General features: G+C 34.3%; 1 protein-coding gene across 4 annotated transcripts in view; it reads left to right on the forward strand.

The window, feature by feature from the left end:
- Positions 1–26,498, forward strand: part of MKLN1 (muskelin 1) — a 357,278-nt gene that overhangs the window by 231,685 nt on the left and 99,095 nt on the right. For all 4 annotated transcript variants that reach the window (XM_081244929.1, XM_081244928.1, XM_081244927.1 and 1 more), the window contains 4 exons: positions 9,627–9,769; positions 11,046–11,134; positions 20,243–20,352; positions 23,024–23,216. In XM_081244929.1, coding sequence (XP_081101055.1) covers positions 9,735–9,769; positions 11,046–11,134; positions 20,243–20,352; positions 23,024–23,216 — 427 coding nt within the window. In that variant the 5' untranslated portion in view covers positions 9,627–9,734. The remainder of the gene's footprint in view (positions 1–9,626; positions 9,770–11,045; positions 11,135–20,242; positions 20,353–23,023; positions 23,217–26,498) is intronic.

Consider the following 26,498-nt stretch of genomic DNA (forward strand, 5'->3'; position numbering starts at 1 on the left):
TGGCGAGCTGGGGCTACTCTTCGTGGTGGTGCACGGGCTTCTCATTGTCGTGGTTTCTCGTTGCGGAGCACGGGCTCTAGGCGCGCAGGCTTCAGTAGTTGTGGCACGTGGGCTCAGTAGTTGTGGCTTGCGGGCTAGAGCTCAGGCTCAGTAGTTGTGGCTCATGGGCTTAGTTGCTCCGCAGCATGTGGGATCTTCCTGGACCATGGCTCAAACCCTTGTCCCTTGCATTGGCAGGCAGATTCTTAACCACTGTGCCACCAGGGAGGCCCTGCCTTGACGTTTTTTAAGCCAAACCTTTTTCTATTGTAAAATTATCAAACCATCCTTTGCTAGCATTAAATTCTCCAGCTTTAGATCTTTCACCTTCCTTTTGCTTTAAGTTGTCATGTAATGACTTTGCTTTTTCTTGAATCATTAGAGTCTGTAGGTAATGCCTTTCTTATAGCAATCCTGCACCCACATAAAAGCTACATTTTCAAAATAAGATTAAAAGGTATTTCACAAAAACTGCAAAGTTTTTGTGCCTTCTGGCATAGCTGTAGCAATGGCTTCATGGATTTCTTTTTCTTTTATTACAATGGTCCTTACTTGAGATTCAATTATCTTGAAATGGTGGGCATCTGCAGCTGCGGACACCAATCTGTGGTAGATATTAAGTAATTCAACTTTTTCTTGTAATGTCATGACTTTGCTTCTTGGGAGCACTTCCAGCATTACGAGTGGCGCTTTGTATGGGTCTCATGGTTTTATTCGTGGTTCACAGTATTGCACTAAACAGTGAAAAATACGTGAGAACTGCGAGAGATCACTTCTTATTGTGATATGCAATTTACTGGAGAGACAGCTGCTCACATGGAGATGATAAGCATCACATGGCATTTTAGGCAGATGCTCTCAACACTTGAGCTCACCACGATAGCAACAGGAGGTGGCTATGAAATTATTACAGTAGTATAGTATATATTGCAGTTAATTTTATGCAGTTATGATTTAATATTGCAACTTTGTTTACATTTCCCTTCACTGCAAATGGCACCACATACAGTTTGTAAGGGTTTGTGTGTGTAAGTTTCAATAAATTTTAACTTTTTATAATAGATTTGTATATATTTTATGGTAGTAAATGATAAAATAGACTAGTATCTACATATATTTTATGCATTCATTGCATAGCTTTTTCTTAATTTTTTTGATATTTCTAGGCTTTTTCCAAATTGTCTGTTTTTCAGTTTTTTTCAAATTTCTAGGTCTTTTCAGATTGTTGCAAATCTCCAAAAAATTTTCTAAGGTATTTACTGCAAAAATGTTGCATGTAAGTGGACCTGTGCAGTTCAAACCCATGTTGTTCAGGGTCAGCTGTACATTACTTTGTATGAAATTATCAGACTGCTAGTTGCTTCACAGCTTCACCAACATTTGGCATTGACACACATTTTAATTTTAGTGTTTGTTGGTGGTATAAAATGGTTTTAATTTATAATTCCCTGATGACTCTTTATATTAAGCACTTCTTTCTATTTGCTTACTGGCTGTTCATTTATATTTCTTGTGAATTCTTTCACTCCTTTAAAAAAGTGGGGTTGTTTTCTTTTTTTATTACTGAGTTGTAGAAGTTGTTTATATATATTCTGGGTATAAGTTCCTTGTAAGTTATGTATTGTGAATATTTTCTCCCAGTCTGTGACTTGCTTATTCATTTCTTTAACACTAACTTTTATTATTTTTAAACAGCTATTAAAGTATAATGGACATACAATAAACTTTATATTTTTAGTGTACAGTGTGATATGTTTGAACATAGGTGTACACTCTTGAAAATACCACCACTCCTGAAATACTAAACATGTCTATTACCACCAAAGTTTTCCATGTCTTCTTTTAATCCCTTCCACTCACCTCCATCCCCCATCTCTAGGTACCACACTTCTTTCACTGTAGATTCATTTGCATTTTCTAGGGTTTTATATAAGTGGAGAAATATGGTATGCCTTTTTTGTCTGACTTATTTCACTCAAAGTGATTATTTTGAGATTCATCCATGTTGTAGTTTGCATCAATAATTCATTCATTTTTGTTGCCCAACTGAATTCTCTCATATGGACATATCACAGTTTGTTTATGTACTTATCTGTTGATGGACACTGGATTGTTTTCCAGCTTTTGGCAATTACAAATAAAGATGCATTGAAAATTAATGAACAAGTCTTTGTGGTTTTAATTTGCATTTTAAAAATGATTATTGGTGTTGACCATCTTTTCATATGCTTGTCTGCCTCTCTAAATGTTCTTTGGTGACATGTCTATTCCAAAGGTTTGTCCATTTTAGCATTTGTTTGTTTACTTTCTTATTATTGAATTTTGAGAGCCTTTGTATGTTTTGTGTATAAGTCCTTTATCAGATACATGGTTTGCAAATATTTCCTCCCCTTCTGTGACTCCTCAGCCTCAACTTTTCTTATGTCCCAATGCTAGGGGGAATTTTCATTAAGTATGATGCTGGCTATGGATATTTTATAGATGTCCTATGTCAGTTTGAGAAAACTTTCTTCTATTTGTAGTTTTCTGAGAATTTCTAATCCTGAATGGGTATTGAATTTTATTGTTTCCCATATCTTAAAACACTTTTATGTTTCTCTACTTCTCCTAGAATAGAGTCCAAATTTCTTAATATGGTCACATATTACAGCTCCTTCCAGTAAGAGGTGCAGTCTGTTCCCCTACCTTATAAATCTTGGCTGGCCTTGTCACTTGCTTTAACCAACAGAAAATTCTATGGAATTGTTACTGCAACTTCTAAGCAAGGCCTCAAGAGGCCTTGTAGCTTCTGTTCTCTCTATCTTGAACTCTTGAGACCACTTGCTCTGAAGAAAGCCCATCTAGCCTTCTTGAGGATAAAAGCCTATATGGAGGGACCCAGTCATCCCAGCTAGGTCCAGCTCCCCCACTTTCTACCCCAACTAAGTCCAGTCCCCCTAGCTGATACAGCTACATGAATAAGTCCAGGAGATATCGTGGAAGAACTATCCATTGAACCCACAGAATCATGAGAAATCATAAATCACTATTGTTTTAAGACACTGGGTGATTTATTACACAGTCTGAGATTTACATAGATATACAGTCTGGACTTTTCTGGTGTCATTTCCTGTTCTAATGCTGCCTGTTTCATTGTCAGTCCTTCATATCAGAGTAAATGATATTTCAACTACCCTGTTATTCAAGTCAGAAACTAAATCATCACCTTGATACCTCCTTCTCCCCTCCCTATATCCAGCTATCACTTAACCCCATTCATTCTCTCTCCAAAATATATGTCAAAACTGTCTAATCCTCTTTATCTCTGCACCACCTTAGTTCAAGTCTCCTTCATGTCATCTCTTGTCAGAATTATTGTAACTATCCTAACTCATCTGCCAGTCCCTCCAATCCATTCTCTACAAGGCAGACTCTGTGTGTGCGTGCGTGTGTGTGTGTGTGTGTGTGTGTGAGATGTTAATCAGATCTTGGCTTTCCATTGTGCTTAATGGATTCCATTGCATTTATAATTTATAATGCATGATGTGGTAACTGCTTACCTCTTCAATCTCAACGTTACCATTCTCCACCTTGCTTACTAGGCTCCAACCATGCTGGCCTTTTAACAGCTTCTATAACTCATTTTTCATAAGCCTTTTTGCCTGGCTAGCTCTGTGTAGTAGGTTATTAGTGCCCCTCCCTCCCCAAAAAGATGTGCAACCTCAGAATGTAACCTTATTTGAAATAAAGGTTTTAGCAGATGTGATTAAGATAAAGATCTTAGAGAGAGATCATCCTGGATTAGGGTGAACCCTAAATCCAATGACAAGTGTTTTTATTAGACACAGAAAAGGAGAAAATACAGAGGGACACTAGGAAGAAGGTCATGTGAAGATGGAGGCAGAGATTGGAGTTATGCTGCCACAAGCAAGGAACACCAGGAGCCACTGGATACGGGTAGTGACAAAGAAGGATCCTCTCTTAGAGCCTTCGGAGGGAACATGGTCCTGCTAACATCTTGATTTCAGACTTCTGGGCTCCAGAACTGTGAGAGAATAAATTTCCGTTGTTTTAAACCACCAAGTTTGTGGTAATATGTTATGGCAGCCTGAGGAAACTAATGCACTCTGTCTCATCCTTTAACACTCACCTCCTGGGATATACTTTTGCTGATAGATCCATCTAATCTAATGGATGCTGATAGATCATCCATTTCTCCTTTATATCATCTTTATTTCTTATAAATTGTTAACATCCATATGGTTAAAAATGATTTTTAAATTGTTTTTCATGCTGAAAAAAATCTCTTTGGGCTGAAATTGTGAACAGTTTTTTGGTTTTTTTTTTTTTTTTTGCGGTACGCGGGCCTCTCACTGTTGTGACCTCTCCCATTGCGGAGCACAGGCTCCAGACGCGCAGGCTCAGTGGTCATGGCTCACAGGCCTAGCCGCTCTGCAGCATGTGGGATCTTCCCAGACCGGGGCACGAACCCGTATCCTCTGCATTGGCAGGCAGACTCTCAACCACTGTGCTACCAGGGAAGCCCTGTGAACAGTTTTGAACATTAAATTTTTTCATTGTTTTCTTAACTCTGTGGCTAAATTAAGAACCATGTGATAGATAGTTCTTTGATCCTCTATGAGCCTACCCTCTGCTTTGATAAAGAGATTGTGAGTCATTATGTTTTATTTTAAAATTAATTTATTAATATTCACATATACAGAATTTAAAGGTTGATAATAAAGGATCTAAAATAGTTTTTCTAAAATGTTCATTCTTAATGACTTTTTTTTTTACAGTTTCTATTACTAAATCTACAGCAGTTATTTCTCCAAATTAAAAGTAATGGAAACCTCTTTAACTATGGAATAACACTGTTTAATAGTAACAGTACTCATCCTCGATGCCCAAGAGTTTTAAAAATGAAGTTATAAAATTTATCAATAATGTGATTAAACATTAAAAATTTTACCTAGAATGTATTTGTCAGATCATTGTGCTTTACTTCAGTTAGAGAATTTACATTTTACTTATGTAATTTTTAATAACAAAATCCTATTTGGTTATAAATAAAATTTTATATAGACAAATGCTTTCTGTTGTATTCAGAGGTGTTGTATGTGGGATGATGGACGGTATATAACAGATTGTATAAAGATCCATTTTTACTAGTTACAACATTGTATCTAACTAACCAGTTATCAGAGAAAACTGACTTGTAAACTGAGACTTTAAAGAATGACCAAAGAGAGAAAGAAGGAGGAAGGGATGGGAGGAAGTGGGAGTTCATGAGAAAGACAAAGAGATGTAAATAGTCCCTTGCCTAGCTGTGTAGTCTGTTCTCTAACATACAGCTGTATTCTTAAGAAACTCAGTTACCAGAAATCATATTACCACACCTATTAATTTGATATGGATAAAAAGGATTAATAACTTAAGAATAGCAATCTCAATTTTCCTATGGCAATTTCTATAATAAAGAAATCTTAATAGCTGCTTAGAATGTAAACCTCATATAAACCTAAACAGTTGTTACTGTGTAGTCATTAAATAAAGTTTCGACTGTGGGGTTAGTGAATCAGTAGGAATGCTTTTAGCACCAAATAATAGGAGGTCCTATAACAGTGGGTTAAACAAATAGAGTTTCTTTCCCGCCATCACCCCATCTCTGTCCCTGCCACAAACAAGGAAACTAGAGTTAGGCAGTTACTGGTGAAAGTTGAGTGGCTCAGAGATGGCTATCTGTGAGATTCTCTTAATCTTTTTCTTCATTGTTGCACAGTGGATGTTACAGATGTAACTGTTCAGATAGTAAAGAGGTAGCATTTGTTTCAAAAAGCAAAACTTATCCCACAACAAACTTCTGCTTATATCTCATTGACCAGAATTTTACCATGTGTCTATTTTTGGCTGGAAGGTGGCTAGGAAAAACTGGATTGAGAATGGAGGTTGGGTCAGCCAACCAACAGTATCAGACAAAATCAGATTTAAAAAAATTTTTATTAATTGAACTATAGTTGATTTACAGTGTTGTATTAGTTTCAGATGTAGAGCACAGTGATTCAGTTATATATATATATATATATTCTTTTTCAGATTCTTTTCCCTTAATAGATTATTATAAAATATTGAGTGTAGTTCTCTGTGCTATACAGTAGGTCCTTGTTGTTTATATATTTTATATATGGTAGTGTGTATATGTTAATCCCAAACTCCTAATTTATCCCTCCCCGTCCTTTCCCCTTTGGTAACCATAAGTTTGTTTTCTATGTCTGTGGGTCTATTTCTGTTTTGTAAATAAGTTCATTTGTATCATTTTTTTTTAAGATTCCACATATAAGGGATAACATATGTTATTTGTCTTTGTCTGGCTTACTTCACTTTATGATAATCTCTAGGTCTGTCCATGTTGCTGCAAATGGCATTATTTCATTCTTTATTATGGATGTGTAATATTTCATTACATACACACACACACACACACACACACACACCACATTCTTTATCCATTCATCTATCGATGGACATTTAGGTTGCTTCCATGTCTTGTCTATTGTAAATAGTGCTGCTGTGAACACTGAGGTGCATGTATCTTTTCAAATTATAGCTTTCTCCAGATGTATGCCCAGGAGTGGGATTTCTAGATCATATGGTAACTCTATTTTTGTTTTTTGTAATGAAACGCCATACTGTTCTCCGTAGTGGCTGTACCAATTTACATTTCCACCAACATTCCTTTTTCTCCATACCCTCTCTAGCATTTATTATTTGTAGACTTTTTGATGTTGGCCATTCTGACTAGTGTGAGATGATACCTCATTGCAGTTTTGATTTGCATTTCTCTAGTAATTAGCAATGTTGAGCATTTTTTCATGTACCTGTTGGCCATCTGTATGTCTTCTTTGGAGAAATGTCTATTTAGGTCTTCTGCCCAGGTTTTGATTGGGTTGTTTGGTTTTTTAATGTTGAGCTGTATGAGCTGTTTGTATATTTTGGAAATTAACCCCTTGTTGGTCTCATTGTTTGTAAATCTTTTTTCCCTTTCTGTAGATTGTCTTTTTGTTTTGTTTATGGTTTCCTTTGCTGTGCAAAGCTTTTAAGGTTCATTAGGTCCCATTTGCTTATTTTTGTTTTTATTTCCATTACTGTAGGAGATTGATCCAAAAAAGATACTGCTGTGATTTATGTCAAAGAGTGTGCTGCATATGTTTTCTTTCAGAAGTTTTACAGTATCCGGTCTTAAATTTAGGTCTTTAATCCATTTTGAGTTTATTTTTGTATATGGTGTTAGAGAATGTTCTAATTTTGTTCTTTTACATATAGCTGTCCAGTTTTCCCAGCACCACTTATTGAAGAGACTGTCTTTTTTCTCCATTATACATTCTTGCCTCCTTTGCAGATTGACTGATTTTTAATCTAAGCTCTGCTGTTTTTTAGCTGTGTAACTGTAGTAAGTTATTTAGCCTTTCTAAGCCAGAATTTTTAAAATGAGGATGAAGAGGATGATTATTGTTATTAAAATACTACTCTTGTTCCTCCTACTCCTATTAAAATGAGATGATACACATAAAAATCTGAGTAATTTGTCAGACAAGGGAGTTAGTACTCACTATATATTAATTATATCATCATCTTTTATGTTACCACCAGCTTCATTCTTTTATTTTATTGAGGTAAAATTCACATAGCATAAAATTAACCATTTTAAAGTGTACAATTAAGTGTCATTTAGTACATTCACAATGTTGTACAGCCATCACTTCTATCTAGTTATTTCACTACCGCATAAGAAAACCTGGTACCAATTAAGCAGTTTCTCCTTTCACCCTTAACCCAGCTCCTGGCAACCAGTAATCTGCTTTCTGCCTCTATGAATTTACCTGCTTTCTGCGTCTATGAATTTACCTGAATATTTTATGTAAATAGAGTCATAACAATATATGGTCTTTTGCATTTGACCTCTTTCACTTAACATGTTTTTGAGGTTTATCTATGTTGTAGCATGTATCAGTACTACATTCCTTTTCATGGCTAAATAATATTTCATTGTGCAGACACTCTCTTTTTGTTTGTCCACCCATCAGTTGATGGACATTTGGGTTGTATATATCTTTTGGCCATTGTGAATAGTTCTGCTGGAAACATTCATGTACAAGTGTTTGTTTGAATACCTTTTTCATTTATTTTTATTATATAACTAACGAGGAGTAGAACTTTTGGGTCATGTAGTAATTCTATGTTTAGCTTTTTGAGGAACCACCAAACTGTGTTCCACATTGTCTGCACCATGTATAAGAGTTCTGGTTTCCTCACATCCTTGCCAACACTTGTTATTTTGGTTTTTTTGGTTATAGCCATCCTAGTGTGTGTGAAGTTATATTTCATTGTGGTTTTGATTTGCATTTTCCTGATGACTAATGATGTTGAACATCTTTTCATGTGCCTGATGGCCGTTTGTTTATCTTCTTTAGAGAAAGGGCTATTGAGGTCCTTTGCCCATTTTTAAATTAGGTTGTCTTTTTCTTGTACAAATTCCTTATATATTCTAGGTACTAAACCCTTATCAGATACATTTCTGCAAGTATTTTCTCCCACTCTGTAGGTTGTCTTTTCACTTTCTTGATAGTGTCCTTTGATGCACAAAACTTTAATTTTGCTGAAGTCCAGTTTATTTTATATTTTGTTGCTTGTACTTTGGAGTCATATCTAAGAATCCATTGCCAAATCCAGAGTCATGAAGATATACCCCTATTTTCATCTTAAGAGTTTTATAGTTTTACCTCTTACTTTTATGTCTTACGTTTGATTGTATTGGTTTGATTTTGGATCACTTTTGATACATTTTGAGTTAATTTTTGTGTATGGTACAAAGTGGGACCACCAACTTCATTCTATTCTCCTTTATCATGAGTATTACCCATTATTATGAAGCATGAAGCCACTCCAACATAACATGAGTTGTTTTCTAAATAGCTTTTTCTCCATTTTTGACAAGTAGTAGTTTCCTTCTTAATTTTTATAATTGAAGACAGCCTGCATAATGTAAAATGTGTTCCCTAATGAACTGATGCCATTTTATCCTGTGTATAATAGCAAAACTTGAGCTATATTAGATATATCTATGGTAGGTCTGAGTTTTTTAATTTATAAAATTGGCAGGGGTGAATAGTAAATCTGCTTTTTTCTAGGTTTAAAATTTTACCACTGATTTTGAACATTGAATTTGTTATTGAAGTGTAGTCAGTGAGAATATGTAATTGTTACTTTTGCATTCTAATTTTGTTTTATTTCATTATTCATAGTCTGTTATATCTTACTGAATGTCATTCCTTGATTAGAAGTTATCTCACCAGTCCTTTTTTCCCTCCTTCATCTACATTGTTGAGAATGATGTAGTTTCCTGGGAGAAAGTGGTGATGTTATGGTAGCTTGACTGTTGCATACTATCCTTTAGCATAAAAAATAAAAATAAAAAATCTGCCAGTGTAGGATGGACAGGATGAACATTATACGTTCTTGAGTTAACTGGCCAAAATTTTAACTACTCATGTTGTCTAGCGATTTGTTTTAAATGGAGGAGGATATAATTTGGTTGTTCCTTTTTGTAGTACTTGATTCTGAAGCTTGAAAGGCCTGCTATAGTCCAGAATATCACATTTGGAAAATATGAGAAAACTCATGTCTGCAATTTGAAGAAATTTAAAGTCTTTGGTGGAATGAATGAAGAAAACATGACAGAGCTATTGTCCAGGTGGGTTATGATTATGGGGAGGAAAGAGTTTCTAAACAATCTGCAGTCTTAGTTTAGTCTCTTTGTAGCTAAATCTGCATGGTTTGTGTTTTCTTGCAAAGGAGAGAAGAGTATTTCTACTATTTTATTTCTAGTGCCTTATTTTAATATTGTGCTTTAGTTAACTTTTCCCCACCAGATACTAATTAATATTGTTACCAAAGCAGAAAGAATAAAATTTGGGGGTATTTTTCTACTTCTTATTTTTCAATCTTATTTTTGAATTGTTAATGACTTCACATATACCTCTCAGCTATAATAAAAATCTTTACTGTAATCCTTGATGTAAAAATATAGAATCTGTCCAGAACATTAAGATTGAGTGCCCTAATCTGGAAGTAATATTCTGGGAGTTTAGTATAAATTGGAAACTAAACAGAGTAAAAGTATGTGGCTGCACCTACTGCAGTGCCTACCTCTTGGAAGGAGCTCAGTAAATTTGAGTTTTGACAACATAGATCACCAGGAATGAATGTTAATTTGCCCTCTAGGTGATGAAAAATGGGATAGAAGATGGAGTGGACAAATAAAGCCATGCAGTTTTAGAATATAATTGTGACATGGTGTGTCCCTTTAGCACAATATTTTATATAAGTATGTATTACGTCTAAACTACATTTAAGTCATGAAAGTATATCAGAATATAAGGCAACCTGACGGTAAGTGACTTTCCCATAAATACTTGAGTCAGCCGAAGTTGTTTAAGTAGAGAAGTGATATGGGTTTATTTTTATGTAGGAAAAGCAGATGCTATTAAACCAACAGAGTAAGGTTGTCTTTGAAAATTTATTCAGCTATAAAAGGAACATTGGCATCTTAGTCAGAATTTAATAACTTAATTCTTTGACAGATTCTAATATTTGGCTCTGTTTAAGTTGTAAGATATGAGTATGAATTGTTTAAATTTTCTTCTTACTGCTTGAATATTTTATATTGTATTCAGTTATACGTTAGGGACACTAGGTCTCGTCACACATCTTCATGTATTGTAGTCACATTCTTTAACACAACATTTTTTCATTAGCCCTCATTTAATTAAGAGAATACAGTATAGTGCAGTTGATGTGAATGTACAAGTTTTGTCCTGTATTCTCATGTTCAACTACTTCGTTACATCGTCCCTGTCATATATTCTGAGCATTCGTTGACCTTAAAATCGGAGTATGATATTAATCTGTGTTTTAGTGCATTTACTAAATTATGAAATCAGATTTGATAACCTTATTTTTTTTCACAGTGGCTTAAAGAATGATTATAACAAAGAAACATTTACCTTGAAGCATAAAATTGATGAACAGATGTTTCCTTGTCGATTCATTAAAATAGGTAAGGTTTCCAGCATTCTGGAGTAGAAATAAATTCTTTATACCATCCGTCATCAAACTACAGCCTGTGGGCCAAATCCTGCAGGTTCCCTGTTTTTTTTTTTTAAATAAAATTTTATGGCAACACTGCCATGCCACTTGTTCACATAGTGTCTTTGTCTGCTTTTGCACTACATGGCAAAGTTGAGTAGTTGCAAGAGACCACCTAGCCCACAAAGCCCAAAATGTTTACTGTTTGGCTGACCCCCTACTTTATAAATCTGTAACTAAGTGACAGTTATTTCAAATGGAACCTTTTCTACTTTCTCATTTGAAAGTTTCTTAGAACCTTTTCTAAATACTTTCTCATTTTATGAGATATATGGATTTGATTGCCTTGATTGTTTTATGGAAGGTTTATCAGTTCTGAAGTTATATCATTCTAAAACCAAATATTGATGTATTCCTTAAGGCCATATATTATGGTTATTTTCTATTCTTTTCTTTCATATTTCATTTTTTGTGTGTGTGATAATGTTGGTCAAACTCATAAAACTAATTTCATAACCCATTAATAAGTTTCAAAGTAATGTTTGAAAAATGGTACCTAAGCATTTATTGTGTTTATTTATTAGCAAGTGTTTTAGGTTAAGAAAGTATGTGTAATGCCTCCTCAAAACTAGTGTTTTTAGGATTATTTTGTTTATCTATAAGATGGATTAGTTAGAAGGTAGGAAGGTTGAGGACTTGACTCTTTTAGTTTCCATCTATATTTCATACCTTTGAAAATATTATGTTAAAATTGAGATTAAGGTGAGTCATATCCCTTTAAGAATGATAATAAAAAGCCAGAATCCCATGTTTTGATTTGGGAGAAAATTCCTCTTTTGGAAGGACCAGCTCCATAGTCATTGTTTCCCAGTCTATCAAGAGTTGGCCTGTTCATTTCATTGAGTCAAAAAGATCCATTAGACGAAAAGAATATCTGAGATCTTAATAAAGACTATTTATAGAGGGGAAACTATTTCTAGAATCATTGGGCTGTTTGGTGTGTTACTTTCTTTTATAAATATAGTTTTTGTTGTTATAATTAATTGTAAATAAAAAACCTGTATCCTGTTTACCTATGAGAATTTAGGAACAAGCAGATTTTTTTTTTTTTTTTTTTTTTTTGCAGTACGCAGGCCTCTCACTGTTGTGGCCTCTCCCGTTGCGGAGCACAGGCTCCGGACGGGCAGGCTCAGCGGCCATGGCTCATGGGCCCAGCCGCTCCGCGGCATGTGGGATCTTCCCGGACCAGGGCACGAACCCATGTCCCCTGCATCAGCAGGCGGACTCTCAACCACTGCGCCACCAGGGAAGCCCCGGAACAAGCAGATTTTTAAAATAAATTCTTGATTGTTTCTTCTTTCATGCTAATGAGTAAATTCTTTCCTCAGTATGCAGACCACCCATTTCTTATAGATTCTTGCATAGCTTGAATAATTCTATGATTTTACATCAAATGTAGAAGCAGTGAAAATATCTTATATTTTCATGTAGTAAATTTAGATTTCATAATTTTAAAGTACTTATTCAACCTCTAATTGCTTAGTCATGCAAAATGAAATGTTCTTTTTTTTTTTTTAAGTTCTTTTATTTGAACTTTTGGGGTACATTTCCTATAGTCATTAGTTTTCTTTGAAGGAAAATATCTACTACTACTGCTTCTAAAGTTCTTAATCCTCTAATATTATTCATTAGAACTATGAATAAAAGTCTGTTTAAGGATTTTGAATAGTTTCTTCCCTTAAAAAATTTATAAGAGAACAGAGGTCTCTTAAGGATCAGTTAGACATTCAGATGCCTGAAAACAAGAAGTTGGACCTCTTTCCGGCCCTTTCTATCAGCCTTCTAGTTGTAGGGCATGATGATGTTTTTTACTTGACCCTGGTGGGTTAGTTTTATGGTATTCAGGCAAAATGTTAACTAGAGCTTTCCAAATAATTGAAGACACTTATTAACTTATTTGATATTTAGGGTATTAATATTTAGATAACTTCATATTTCTCACTTTTCTGTTAAAAAATGTTAATAGTGGTCTGCAGTGTTTTTGCTTTTCAACCTTCTCCCCACATTCTCTTGATAAGTTTTGTTTTTTTTTAATAATAAGGAAAATGTGAAACTTAAAGCCTGTGTTAGGCTTTTTTTAGTTTGATGTTTTTAAACTAGTTTTTTTAGTTTGATGTTTTCTTTAAAAATAATTTCGATAAAACACTAAAGTGATGTGTAGCTTTCTTTTGGTGGTGATTCACACAGATACTTGTTTACCTGGCTGGGATAAATTGTTGGAATTTTTCTTAAAAGAAAAAATGTGTTTGAATACTTCACATTTATGTTCTATAATGATATGTTTGAAAGATCTTGCTTTATTTAAAAAAAAAAAGTTTATCCTTGGGCTTCCCTGGTGGCGCAGTGATTGAGAGTCCACCTGCCGATGCAGGGGACGTGGGTTCGTGTCCCGGTCCGGGAAGATCCCATATGCCGCGGAGCAGCTGGGCCCGTGAGCCATGGCCACTGAGCCTGCTCGTCCAGAGCCTGTGCTCCGCAACGGGAGAGGCCACAACAGTGAGAGACCCGTGTACCGCAAAAAAAAAAAAAAAAAAAAGAAAAAAAGTTTATTCTTAAACAACACAATTTCTAAATATAGTCAGCCTTCAGTTACTCATAGTAATGGAGTGGAACAGAAGCAAGGCTTAACTCAATAGCGGATAATCTGCAAATCATGCACTGACATCTAAATATGATACTTTGCATTTATAAAGAGTATAGCTTATTCATTAAATTTGGCTTAGACCCAATTTAAGTAAGTTTGTTTACAAATTAACAAGGAAAGTGAGCCTTCATTTTTACTGCATGGCAGGGGTTAGGTTTTTAAGATCTGTTGTGGATAATCCACAGTGCCAGCATAGCTGAACTGACCTTTAAGTAAATTTTACTTTCCTTTCTTAAGTTACCTTTTGTATAAAATGAGTATGATAATACTTTCTCTGTCTAATGATAGGATAGGTAGCTATATTGGACATTTTCTTGAGTTCTTTTGTAGTTTGTGGATGAGTGGTAGTCTTATGAATTTTAATTTAAGATCATATTTATGAAGGAAATATTTTCATTTTGAATGTCTCTTTTTTATATATTTATATTCATAGAGCTCTTGATTACATGCCTTCTTACATGTAGTATTTTAAGTACTATAGAAAAAGTACATGCACAATAGAATTTGAACCATCATGTCATTTCAGCAATCATTATTTAGAACTTCTTATATGTTTTTATTGTTTTTGCGTTTGTAAGTGCTTTCACGTGTGGTATCTCATTTAAGCACTATACTGGAAGATAAAAATCTTTCCTTTTTTGGTTAAGGAAGATGAGAGTAGAAGTCAAATGATGTGTCCCATGGTACATAGCTAGTAAGTGATGGATCAAAGACATAGTATTTGGTATATGCTTTTGGATATGTGCTTGTATTGCTTTAAAATAGTATAATAGATATTGTTTATGAAGCATCTGCCTAACACTCTGTGAAATAGGTATTATTACACTCACTTTACAGATGAGGAAACTCAAGTTTAGAGGTAAATTAAATGATTAGGCCAAGACCTTACAGGTAGTAGAATGTAGAGATGGTATACAAATTTAAGTCTGTCTTTTTACGAATGTTGAGTTCTTTTACTGTGTGATATATGTAGGTTTTATTTCCTCAGGTAGATTGTAAAATCCTAGGGGATAGCAACTGTCTTCAGACTCCTCAGATTTCAGAAGCAACAAGCAAACTGCTTGCCTCATTAGAGACATCGTATATATACTTTTTGAGTTTATTGTACAGCAGTTTATAGGGATTAATCAATGGCTGTGTGAACTTAATGGAGGAAAAGTTACATCTTAGTGGTGTCTAACCTCTAACAAATGTACTTAGCATTTCCTTCAATTATGAATATAGGCAGTAACTCATAGTATTAGCAATACCTGTGACTTGTCACAGATAGAAGTTATAAATATTTCCCATCACATTACACTGTAGCAAATATCATAACTTTGAAATTATGATAATTATTAGACCTGCCACTAGATCATCTTATCTAATTTGTTAATAAAAAAGCATATATATTTCTATATCATAATTTTGTATCTTCATTATTTTTATAACTATATTTCAATACAGTTTGCCTACTCTGTAATCTTATGTATTTTTCATTTTACATTTAAATCTGAGAGGGATTGGGTCACAGGGTTCACTGAATAGCCAAAGGGGGTTCACCACACAAAAAAGCCAAAGAGCTCATGCTGGAGTGAAATCTTTGATAGGGCTTAGTGTGGAAGTTGAGAGTTGGCCTTAGGAAGAAGCTTGGTTTTGGCTAAGGTTTGTAAGTAAAAAGAAAATTTAGTAAAGAAGGAGAGTTGTTGATTGGGAGGCCAGATTCAAGAGAGCAAGTTAAAGGTTTGGAAGGGAAAACCTCAGTTGGAGATTAGATCAGATGACTGAAAACATAAAGTTGAATGGGATGAGAGTATTGGTTATAGATGACTAGAAAGGTTTATATCTTGATTCATAGCCAAGATAACAGTTATATCAGGAAATAAGGTGATTTGAAGGCAGAAGGAGGTACTGATTCTTGGAAAGATTCTGGAGGAGTCCTGGTTTTTGGTAGAGGGATGACTGGATTTCTATGAATTTTTTGGATTTTTGCAGCCTGGATGGGTGTGGGAGCTTCAGAGAAGCTTTAGCTTTGGCTGGATGAGTATCGTGTCTTCTGGGGGCGGGGGTAGGGGTGAGGCGGCGGGAAGGTGCCCTGATGGTGACCTTCATGAGAGCATGTGGAAAGGTAACATTTAAAAAGTATAGCTAGTGGGAACATGCTATAAATATAAAGCACAGGAAGCTCATCTCAGTGCTCTGTGATGACCTAGATGGGTGGGATGGGGGGCAGGGAGGGAGGTCCAAGAGGGAGGGGATATAGGTATACATACAGTGTATTCATTGTACAGCAGAAACTAACACAACATTGTAAAGCAGTTATATTCCAATAAAAAAATAAATTTTAAAAGGAAGAAAATTAATATAGTAATAAGAGCTAACAATAATAGCTAACATTTATTGAGCACTTAACCATGTGCCAGTTACTGTGCTAAGTGCTTTGTGTACTTATTAATCTGTAAGTAGAATAGATGCACTCTTTCAGAGTGGTTAATCTTAAATTTTTAAGATCTTCCAGAAGCCGATCTTAAAAGTACTAGCATCTTCTAAGCTGTTTAGCTGTCTATAGACAGTAGCTTCCCAAGTGATAATACCAAAGCATATTGAATGTACCACATATATGTTTAATTGTGTTGAGATGTTGACCCCCGCCAATCGTACAGTCGTCAAATCCTGCAGGCTAGTATGCTTGTGTACTAAATATCTTATCATTTTCTATGCATGCCATTTTATGGAAAACATACGAGAGGCACTGATCCTGATCATGTCCTTGTCTGAGTATCCCATTAGAAAAACTGATGGTTGAATTCTTAGGATACAGACTCTTAGCCTTGAGATGTGTATTAGGAGTTTCTAACCTTTTTTTTTTTGAGGTGAGAGCAAAGGCATCTTTCATTAGGGAGTGAAGAAGGTGTGATTGGAACTCCATTTCACATTTAGGTTTCTGATATATAATATGGAGTATGTCTAATATGCAGTATTAGTGTTGTTAATGCCATCAAAAATCATTGGTAAAATTTGAAATGGGTGTATATCGTTCTGCTTATTCTGTATATATGCCTTCAGTCTGTTAAAAATTAACTATACTCTTCATTCATCTAATATATGATCTTGTGAGATGAGTGTCTACTTAACCTCCCTCCCACAATTGCTTCAAAGGATTTAATAAATGAACGTTTTACTGATATAGTAGGAAGATTTTTTTTCCTCCTAATTTTATTGAACTTGGACCTGGAACTTGAGAATGGATTTCAGCTCACTAACTAATGTTATATGTCTCTGGTCACAGTTAATAGACTGTGTTCTTGGGGCCTTGGGTTTCAAATCCTGTTTTATTCTGACTTTTATATTACTTAATGGTTATTGCAGTGATATAGTAGTACACTTTTTTTTTTTTTTTTTTCTTTTTGCGGTATGCGGGCCTCTCACTGTTGTGGCCTCTCCCGTTGCGGAGCACAGGCTCCGGATGCGCAGGCCCAGCGGCCATGGCTCACGGGCCCAGCCGCTCCGCGGCATATGGGATCCTCCCAGACCGGGGCACGAACCCGTATCCCCTGCATCGGCAGGCGGACTCTCAACCACTGCGCCACCAGGGAGGCCCCTAGTAGTACACTTTTTAAATGGTACTGCTACATGAAGAAATGAACACCAAAACAGTGATGATAATTCAGTATTCGTTGGTATAAACCTTTTTGAAATTTGTGTTGTTTGCACATATAAACTGAAGGCCATATTAAACATCCCAGGAGTCCTGCATATGTCCTAATGACTGGTTCCTGTTGCTTCTGTCTTGACTCACACTGTTTTCTTTAGAGGACAGAATAGAAAAGCATATGACTTAGTACATCTTATCTCTTCACTGAGTCTGATATGCTAGAAAAGAGCGGTGGACTTGGAAATAAGTAGACCTGATATCAGATATTGTGGATATTCTGTTTTGATACTTAATCAAAAATTGGCAAGTGTTAGTTTCTTAAAGGTAGTTGCATTACTGAGCCTGAACCATGTCAATGTTATATTAAAATCCATTGGCCTGTCTTGTACTTTGAATCAGTCTTTCATCCATGCATGGTTTTGTAAAATCATTCATTGGTCATTTAGAAAATATGATTCCCTAAGTTATGCACATCTTTCAAATGTTGGAACATTTCATTATATAATATATTTTTAAAAGTCACAATGTTATTATCACCACCAGTCTCATCAGAAAAGTACTGGGTAGTAGCTAAGTTCACAATGGTGAATACTAATTTTCCAAAGTTCTAATTTTTCCTAAAAAGTTTGAATTTTATCCTTGGCAACAAAACTGTCATTTGTTATCCTTGAAATGACAGGTAAGCATCTGTCAAATACCCAAATCTAAATAATCATAGATTGTCAGTTTTTCTTTTAAGGGCTATTTCAGTGGCTATTTCAGAAGCTCACAACTCAGCTTACACAGGTTCTTTTTCTTGAGACAGCCTTCCTGCTTTGGTATGCAGCAAAAGTCCTTTATGTGTACTTTCCACTGTATCACACAGAATATTAAAGTGATGTGTACTTAATGATAGGAATTTATTAAAATTTATTCTCACACATCATCAGAGACATTCTTAAATGAATTGTCTTTTTGTTTTTTAACTGCAGGTGTGTGATGGTAAGGAATACAGTTCAATTCATACTGTATTAAGAAATACTGGGACACTTTCATGCTACTTTTTGTGGCACTACCAAGATGCCAACAGTTTTATTCAGCATTGCCTTTGCACCATGAGTGCAAATGTCAGTACAGTTTAAAAAAAAAAAAAAGGCTATAAAGCCCTAGTCTTATTATGAAAAATAGTTTTGACCACATGGGACCTCCTAAAAGGGTTGTGGGGATCCCCAGGAGCCCATGGATCACAGGTTAAAAACCTCTACTCTGTCCTGTCATTACTGATATGAAATGTTATCTTCATCCTATGTTAAATTCCTCTGGATCCTTGAGAGATTTTTGGATACACTCTTCTGCTCCAGTGATTTTACTTCGTTTTCCTTTGCTAATATCAAACTTATAATTACTGTATCTTTTAGTATGTTTATTTTCTTATTATTTGTATTATTTTAGGTATTTTGTGTTACTGATTTTTTTCAGATCAGCTTGTCTGGTTACATGTCAAGAAAAAAGTTGGATATTATACCATTAGGATTATGAGACTACATTAAATTTATAATTAATTTGAGGGGAATTAATATGTTTACAACTGAGTTTTCCCATCTAGGAACATATTAAGTAAAATTTTTATGTTTTAAAATTTTATTTTCTTGCATATTTTAAACTTTATTCTAAGATATTTTAAGCTTTTTTTTTGCTATTACAAAGGAGACTTTTTTCATTACATTTTCTAATTGGGTTTTCTAGATACAGGGAAAGTTGATTTTCATGTTTACCTTGCATACAAACTTTAAAAGTTTTTCAGTTAAATCTCTTGAATCCTTTAGGTAGATAAGCTGTACCATCTTCAAGTGATAATATTTTTTCTTAATTTGCAAATTTTTTTCCTGATTGCATTAGCTAGGATCTCCCACATAGCGTTGAGTAGTACAGATATTGGGCCTCTTTGTCTTGTTCCTGACTTGAGTGCGAATACTTAATGTTTCTCCATTAGTTTTGTTTTTGGTTTTTTGGGGTTTTTTGAGGTTTTTGATACTTAAAAAATCTAGGTAACAAAGTTTTCTTTTGCCTTCTATTCCTTATATATTGAGGTTTTTTTTAAGTAAATTTTATTAGTTTGCTCTTAGCATCTGTTGAAGTAATCAAATGTGTTTCTCTTTTACTTTGTTAACAAAGTGAATTACATTAATGTTGCTCCTGTTGAACCAACCTTCCATTCCTGTAATGAACTCTATTTAGTCAGTGAAAATCTGGTAGAATTTTTTTGCAGCCTTTTAAAAAATTTATTATTATTTAAAATTTTGAATATATACTCATAGCTGAGATTGTCCTTAAATCCTTTCTCTTCTGGTTTTGTTTTCCAGGTTATGCCACTTTGATAAGTAATTGAACTTTCAGTCTCTTTCTGTGTTGTGATACAGATTAAATTATATAGTAATTATTTGTTTCCTGTGGGTTTGTTAAAATTTACCTGCTAAATCATCTAACCCTGGTCCTGTTTTTTGGGGGACAGATAAATGACCGCTTTGAATTTATCTTCAGTGTTTTTATCATTAAAGCAACCTCATGATGGCATGGATCATATGTTTCTTTTTGCTACTGTGGCCCCAGCGCCCAATAGTCCAGTGCTGGGGATATAGAAAGTATTCAGTAAATTTGTTGAATGAATCCTAATAAGTTTGAATAGTGATTTTACTTTGCTAAAGTTTTATTTGAACTATGTTAATTTTTTTTCTTTTTCTTTCTTATTTTTCTCCTCAAAGTTCCACTCTTATCGTGGGGACCCAGCTTTAACTTTAGCATCTGGTATGTTGAACTTAGTGGCATTGATGATCCCGATGTAGTACAACCCTGTCTCAACTGGTATAGTAAGGTAGGACTGTATTTTAAAATCGTGATTTCATGCTTCAAGTGCCTATAATAAAGAGAGAATTGTGTCACTCTCTTGTCTTAATTGAGAATAATTTAAAATATTGAGAATAGTAATAATAGTTATAAAGATTAATCAACATTTATTAAGCATTTACGTTTTGCCAGGTTCTAAGCTTCTTTATCACTTATTTACTCATTGCCACTCTATGAGATAGGTACAGTTATTATCCATATTTTACAGGTGATGAAGTGGAACACAGGTTAAGTATTTTGCCTAAGGCCACACAGTTGTAAAGTGCTCAGGGCAATATATCAACTCAGTCAGTCTGGAACCAAGAGTCTGCTATTACATTATTATACCCATCTGTCTCTGAATTTTGTTTTTAACCTATATTGATAGGAACATTTAAACATAGTTTTTAGTGGGGTAGTTTTGGTTCCAGATTGCTTTTATTGTATATTCCTCCATTGTGTTTGTGTTGAGTAAAATAGGAATATTTACTTTTCCTTTTAACTAAAATTTGAGATAGTTTCTATAAATATTATGATCTTACAGGGAGTATAAAGGTGATACTTAATAATTTTATTCATAGGTAATTTTATACAATAAATGCAGCCTGAAAATGTGAATTTAAATTATTAAGAAATAGGTCTTTGATTTTTTTGAACACCTTTAATGCTTCACCTGTGTTTCTGATGTATATATCTATTTGACTCTTTTGGCTATGTTTTTGTTGGGGGAGGACTATTTCTTGTTAGGAGAATGATAAAGCTTTAGTCTAGTCACTATTTCCTGATATCTTTATTTGCACATAGAGCTCAATTGTCAACTCATAGGCGATTGGGAAATAATATACGTTCTTCCTAAGATTTTTTTTGTATAGAATTTCAGCCCTTTTCTGGTCAGCTTAATTGAGGAACTTTCTGTTTGACTGATTTATTTTTGGCATTCTGTTATATTCAATTTAAAATAGATGCTGGCTTTTTAAATTTTCTATATGTTTTTTATATATTCTTGGATTACCTGTAATGTAAATTCTTTCAAGGTAGAGATGATATTTTTAAACATTAAAAATCACCTTTACAGTGTTATGCACATAATAGTGCTTAGTATATACTTATAATCTTCTAAATTCTATTGGTTCTTCTTAAAAAAATAATGAGTAAGCTTTTCTGATACTTAAAAATTTTTTTTCTCTTTAGTCTATGATGTGTACATGTGTTTTCTTTAATATACTCACAACTTGATATTGTAGGAAGCTGCAAATTTCACCTTTTTTCCCCAACACTGTGGACAGATTATATTTGGGAAACTTAAAATTGTTCAGTCATTCATTTGTCAAGTTCTATTTATTGTGAACCTCTAGAAATTAAAGTCTTCACCCTCTTTGAATTTCAATCCTTTTTCAAAGCATTATAATTTCGTTTCATAAATCCTCTCCTACTATGTATCTGTATGCAGCCTGATAGAAAATTTAAAATGTGGATGTGATTCATACTCCTAAAGTCAACATGATAAAAAGGTATTATTGTTTAATATGGTTCCAGATAGTTAGGATAAATCTTTATTTAGAGGCTAAGCATAAGAAACTATTAATGTGAAGTTAGTTTGGATATAGAATCATTCTTTTGTTATTTGATGAGGGAAAATATTAGTTAACTAGAGTGTTCAAGGAAAAATGTTTTGATCGCCTTTTATTAATAAAAAAATCAGAGACTATAAAGTGATTAGTGTTTCAAGTCTTGTAAATTTTCCTGCCTATTAAAGAGTAAGGCTTACAAGTAAATTGTATTTTGCTTGGTTATTATGCACTGCTTCTGTGTCATCAGTTTATTTGATTCACTCTTATTTAAGAAATTGTAGAAATCTCATAATATATCCTTGAATTAAATTTTCTTTTAAATTCTTTATATGAGGTTGTTTTTTGGCATTCATCCTTTTAGGGGGGAGATTTAGTAAATTGAATATTTCTTTTGGGATTGTAATTAATTGAGATTTTTACTTTATAGCTGTTTAATCGGTGAGGTAGCCCAGGTTTAGAAAAAAAATTATAAAACTTTAAATAGTCTCTTTCTGATGATTTTGAATCATAAAACCTGTTTGTGAATTTGAAATACATGAACATTTGATAATATTTGTCATTCAAGTAATAACTTATTACTAAGAACCAAGAACAAAGAACATGAACATTTATGTATATTATTTAATGGTTTCTGTGCATTCAGTACCAACATTGTTATCTGATTAGTAAAAGCCTTGGAAGTTATCATTTTTACCATCTTAAGTAAGCTTTGATAAATAGTTTTTCTGGTTCTTTTTTTGAAAGTTCAGGCTCTAGAACTAGGCCTGGTTTCATCTTTTAGTATCTTTTATCTTCATGAAATATATGCCTGATATTTCTGTATACGTTCATCTCCTTAATATCTTTCTGCTATATACTTTGTGACCTTTGGTGAGTTATTACAATTGACTAAGCTTCAGTTTTGCCATTTAATAGTGGATATAATAATGATACTAATGAATAGGGTTAGTACAGTGCTTAGTTATACTTAGTATACTTAGTTAATGCTTAGTAAATGCTCACTTTACGTTAGTAATTATCACTTATTGTTCCCTACAGTAATAACTAACCAAATCTCTTCTTTTCATACCTTCTCTTGTGTTCCAGTAGTACCGTGAACAGGAAGCTATTCGCCTTTGCCTAAAACACTTCAGACAACATAACTATACAGAGGCTTTTGAATCACTGCAAAAGAAAACCAAGATTGCCCTGGAACATCCCATGTTAACAGATCTGCACGATAAATTGGTACTGAAGGGTGATTTTGATGCTTGTGAAGAATTGATTGAAAAAGCTGTAAATGGTATGTCATAAACATGTAAACTTAGATTGGTTATTAGGGTGATTTTAAGTATATACAAGAAACAGGTGTTTTAAAAGAATATAGGTTTATGCCAGTTCTTAGTTTCTTTCTTTCTCCCCCCCCCCATCTCTTTACTCTGTAAAGATGTTAGCTCCTTGAATTAAGGACTTATTTTATGTAAAACAGGTCCATAATGTAATAATGAGACTTGAAAAATAAGAAAGTAACATACTTGAACTCACATATCTAAATTTAAGCTGTCATCTTGGAAAACCATGCAGTTACAAATGCTAACATTGATTAGTACTGAACCACTTAGAAAAAGTCTTTTAATGTTGCCTTCAGTATCAGTGACCTATTCCTTTACATATTTTTGTTGATAGCAAATTGTCATTTTTTTAGTAGTGTAATTTGGGGGTGAGGAGTGCTTGGATAAGTCAAAAAATTTTATTAGTATACAGTTAATAATGAATGAGGAGATTTGTATTGGAAACATCGTCTGTGTGATGTGGATGCTACATAATTGCTGATTTTCTTGGGTAGCCTGTATTCTGGCTCTGAAAGAAATGTGAATATTGGAACATAATATAATCTCCCAAAGTAATTGTTTTGGAGGATGACACCAATTGAATATTTAAGGTCTGGTATGTTTTGTTATTTAAAATAAGGAACTCTGTTGTTGCTGTATAGAGTAGCATCCTTTTAAAAAAATCTACACTTTCATAGTAACAAAGAACAGAGTAGGTGCTGTGGTATAATAAAAAGTAGATATTTGGTCTTTTCTCTTTCCTGGCACACAGCTCCTAAAACCCTTGGGATCTGCAGGGTGATGAGTGTCTTTTGTATGCTGAGAACCTCTAAAAAAGCCCTAAACAGTGGGGTTCAGAGAGCTTGCCCCAAGAGGTCATGGAAGCTATACACACACGCGTGCACGTGCACACGTGCGCATGCACACGTGCGCATGCACACACACACACACCTGTACCTTGCCCTACATCTTTCTTCCATTTGGCTGTTTCAGACTTGTATCCTCTATAATAAACCAGTGATAGTAAGTAAAGTGCTTTCCTGAAATCTGTGGTTACTCTAGCATTATCGAACCTGAGTGGGGGTTGTGGGAACCCCCAATTTATAGCTGGTAGGTCAGAAGTACCAGTGGCTTGGGATTTGCGATTGGCATCTGAAGTGAGAATAGTCTTGTGGAACTGAGCCCTTTAACTTGTGAGATCTGTCACTGACTCCAGGTAGATAGTGTCAGAATTGAATTGATTCTCGGTTGGATACCAAGTTGGAGTCAGAGGATTGGAGAAATGGTTGGTGTAAGGAGAAGACCCACACATTTGGAGTCAGAAGCATTGTGAGTGAAAACAGCTTAATGCTGAATTATGAAACTTGTGGAATGATACAAAGTTGTATAGAAATTCTATTCTTTTTATAGAAAGAAATAAAGAATAATAGACTTTCTCAGTGCTCTGTTTTCATATATTTTAGTCTTATCACTATCATTTATTATTAGTAGTTACTCATTTATCAGATATTGGTTGAATATTTTACAGCTAAACAGAACCAGTACTGCCTTCTTTGAGTTTATAAATTTAAAGTTAACTCAAAATGAATTGCTTGCAGCTCCATTGTGTTATAATAACAAACCTGCCTCTCAGCCTTGTATATTGTTACTGTTTATTTAATTGATGATGATACTTGCAAATAAATGATTACTATGTTTGAAATAGAATATACTTTGGAGTATACCAAAATGGAACATATATAATAATCTCTTACCAAACCATCAAAATGCCACTCATGAAAGTATATATGGGGGGGGGGTGGGTGGGTGTGTATGCCATTTCTGAGAATGAATTCTGTATTTTTTAACTATAGGATGAAGAAGGCACAAGTAATTTTATGGGTTTTTTTTGTTTTGTTTTAAATCTTTAAGGCATTTAATATTTTGTTAAGGTAAAGTAAAGAACAGAACCACCAGCAACTTTGTGTAATTAGTTAGCTAAAAACAGGTTTTAAAACTGTCTCTTTAGCAATATACTCATTTACGAGAAGCTGTTAACATCATGTACAACTCTGCTACTGCAGAGACTTAACTTATCCTTCTGACTCTAGGAAGAAACCAAGTTTAGGAAAATTGGTAGTAACTCTTCTTGAGACTTAACAGCCAAGTCATACTTTTTATACTCCTCACTGGCTTGGAACAGTGTTTAGTTAATAAACATTCCTTCCAGGGTTGTTCAATTTGCTGCTGCCTGCACTGATGATGATTTGTTGGACAAATAAGGAAGTAAACACTGCAAAGTTTTTTGGCTTCTGCTCTGTTAAAAACATAAAAGAGAAGGGTAAGAAGTTCCTGCCTGGTAAATAAGAAAGTCTAGGGAATCAGAAGCATCTTTCAAATTTCTTACAGTGGACGAAACAAAAACTACTTTTAGTGTATTTGGTATATTAGTATGCTCTTCTTCAAGTATGGTCTATATTTTAAGAAAGTGTTGGGCTGTATTTATTTCTCTAATAGGCTTCCTATTTGCCTAGAAACATCCCTACATTTACGTTTAATTTCATTAGAGGTGATGCCTGAACCAATCATTGCTACTTCCTCTTTGACAATGCCAGGGAAAAAAGGTAGAATCCAGTGATGATAGCCAAAAGTAATCACCCAGGAACAGAAAATACTTAAAGAAAACCTCCCTTTGTAGTGTTTATCTTATTTGTTAATGAAATAAAAGTTTGCTTTTGTGAGACAAGGGGGAGATAAAGTTTAAAGTTTAAAGTAGTCCTAAAGTTTAAACTTGAGGTCTTTATCTCTCTCCCTCCCTCCCTTCTTCCCTCTTCCCCTCCTCCTTTCTTTTTTCTCTACTCCACCCCACACTCCTGCCCACCCCCACCCCACCCTGTGTCTCTTCCTTCCCATGCCTTGGTTTATGCCATAGTTGTTAATTATATGGTAGGCCTATTTCCCTCTCCTTAGAATTTTTTTGAGATCTCAAATCTTGTTGGAGTTACCTTTGTGGCAAGGTTTTTAACTACAAATTTAGTATTGTTAATAGATATCAGGCTATTTATATTCTGTTTCTTATTGAGGGAATATTGGTAGTTTGTGTCTTTTGAGGAATATGCCCATTTCATCTAAATTGATGAATTTACTGGCATAAAGTTGTTTATATTCCATTATTGACCTTTATGTCATTTCATGTTCTTGATATTGGTAATTTTTGTCTTTCATTTCTTGGTAGTCTGGCTAGAGATCTATCAGTTTTATTTTAAGAAAACAGC

Source organism: Mesoplodon bidens, assembly GCF_964165515.1.
Source record: "Mesoplodon bidens genome assembly, chromosome: 9".
In the NCBI taxonomy this organism is placed as follows: Eukaryota; Metazoa; Chordata; class Mammalia; order Artiodactyla; family Ziphiidae; genus Mesoplodon; species Mesoplodon bidens.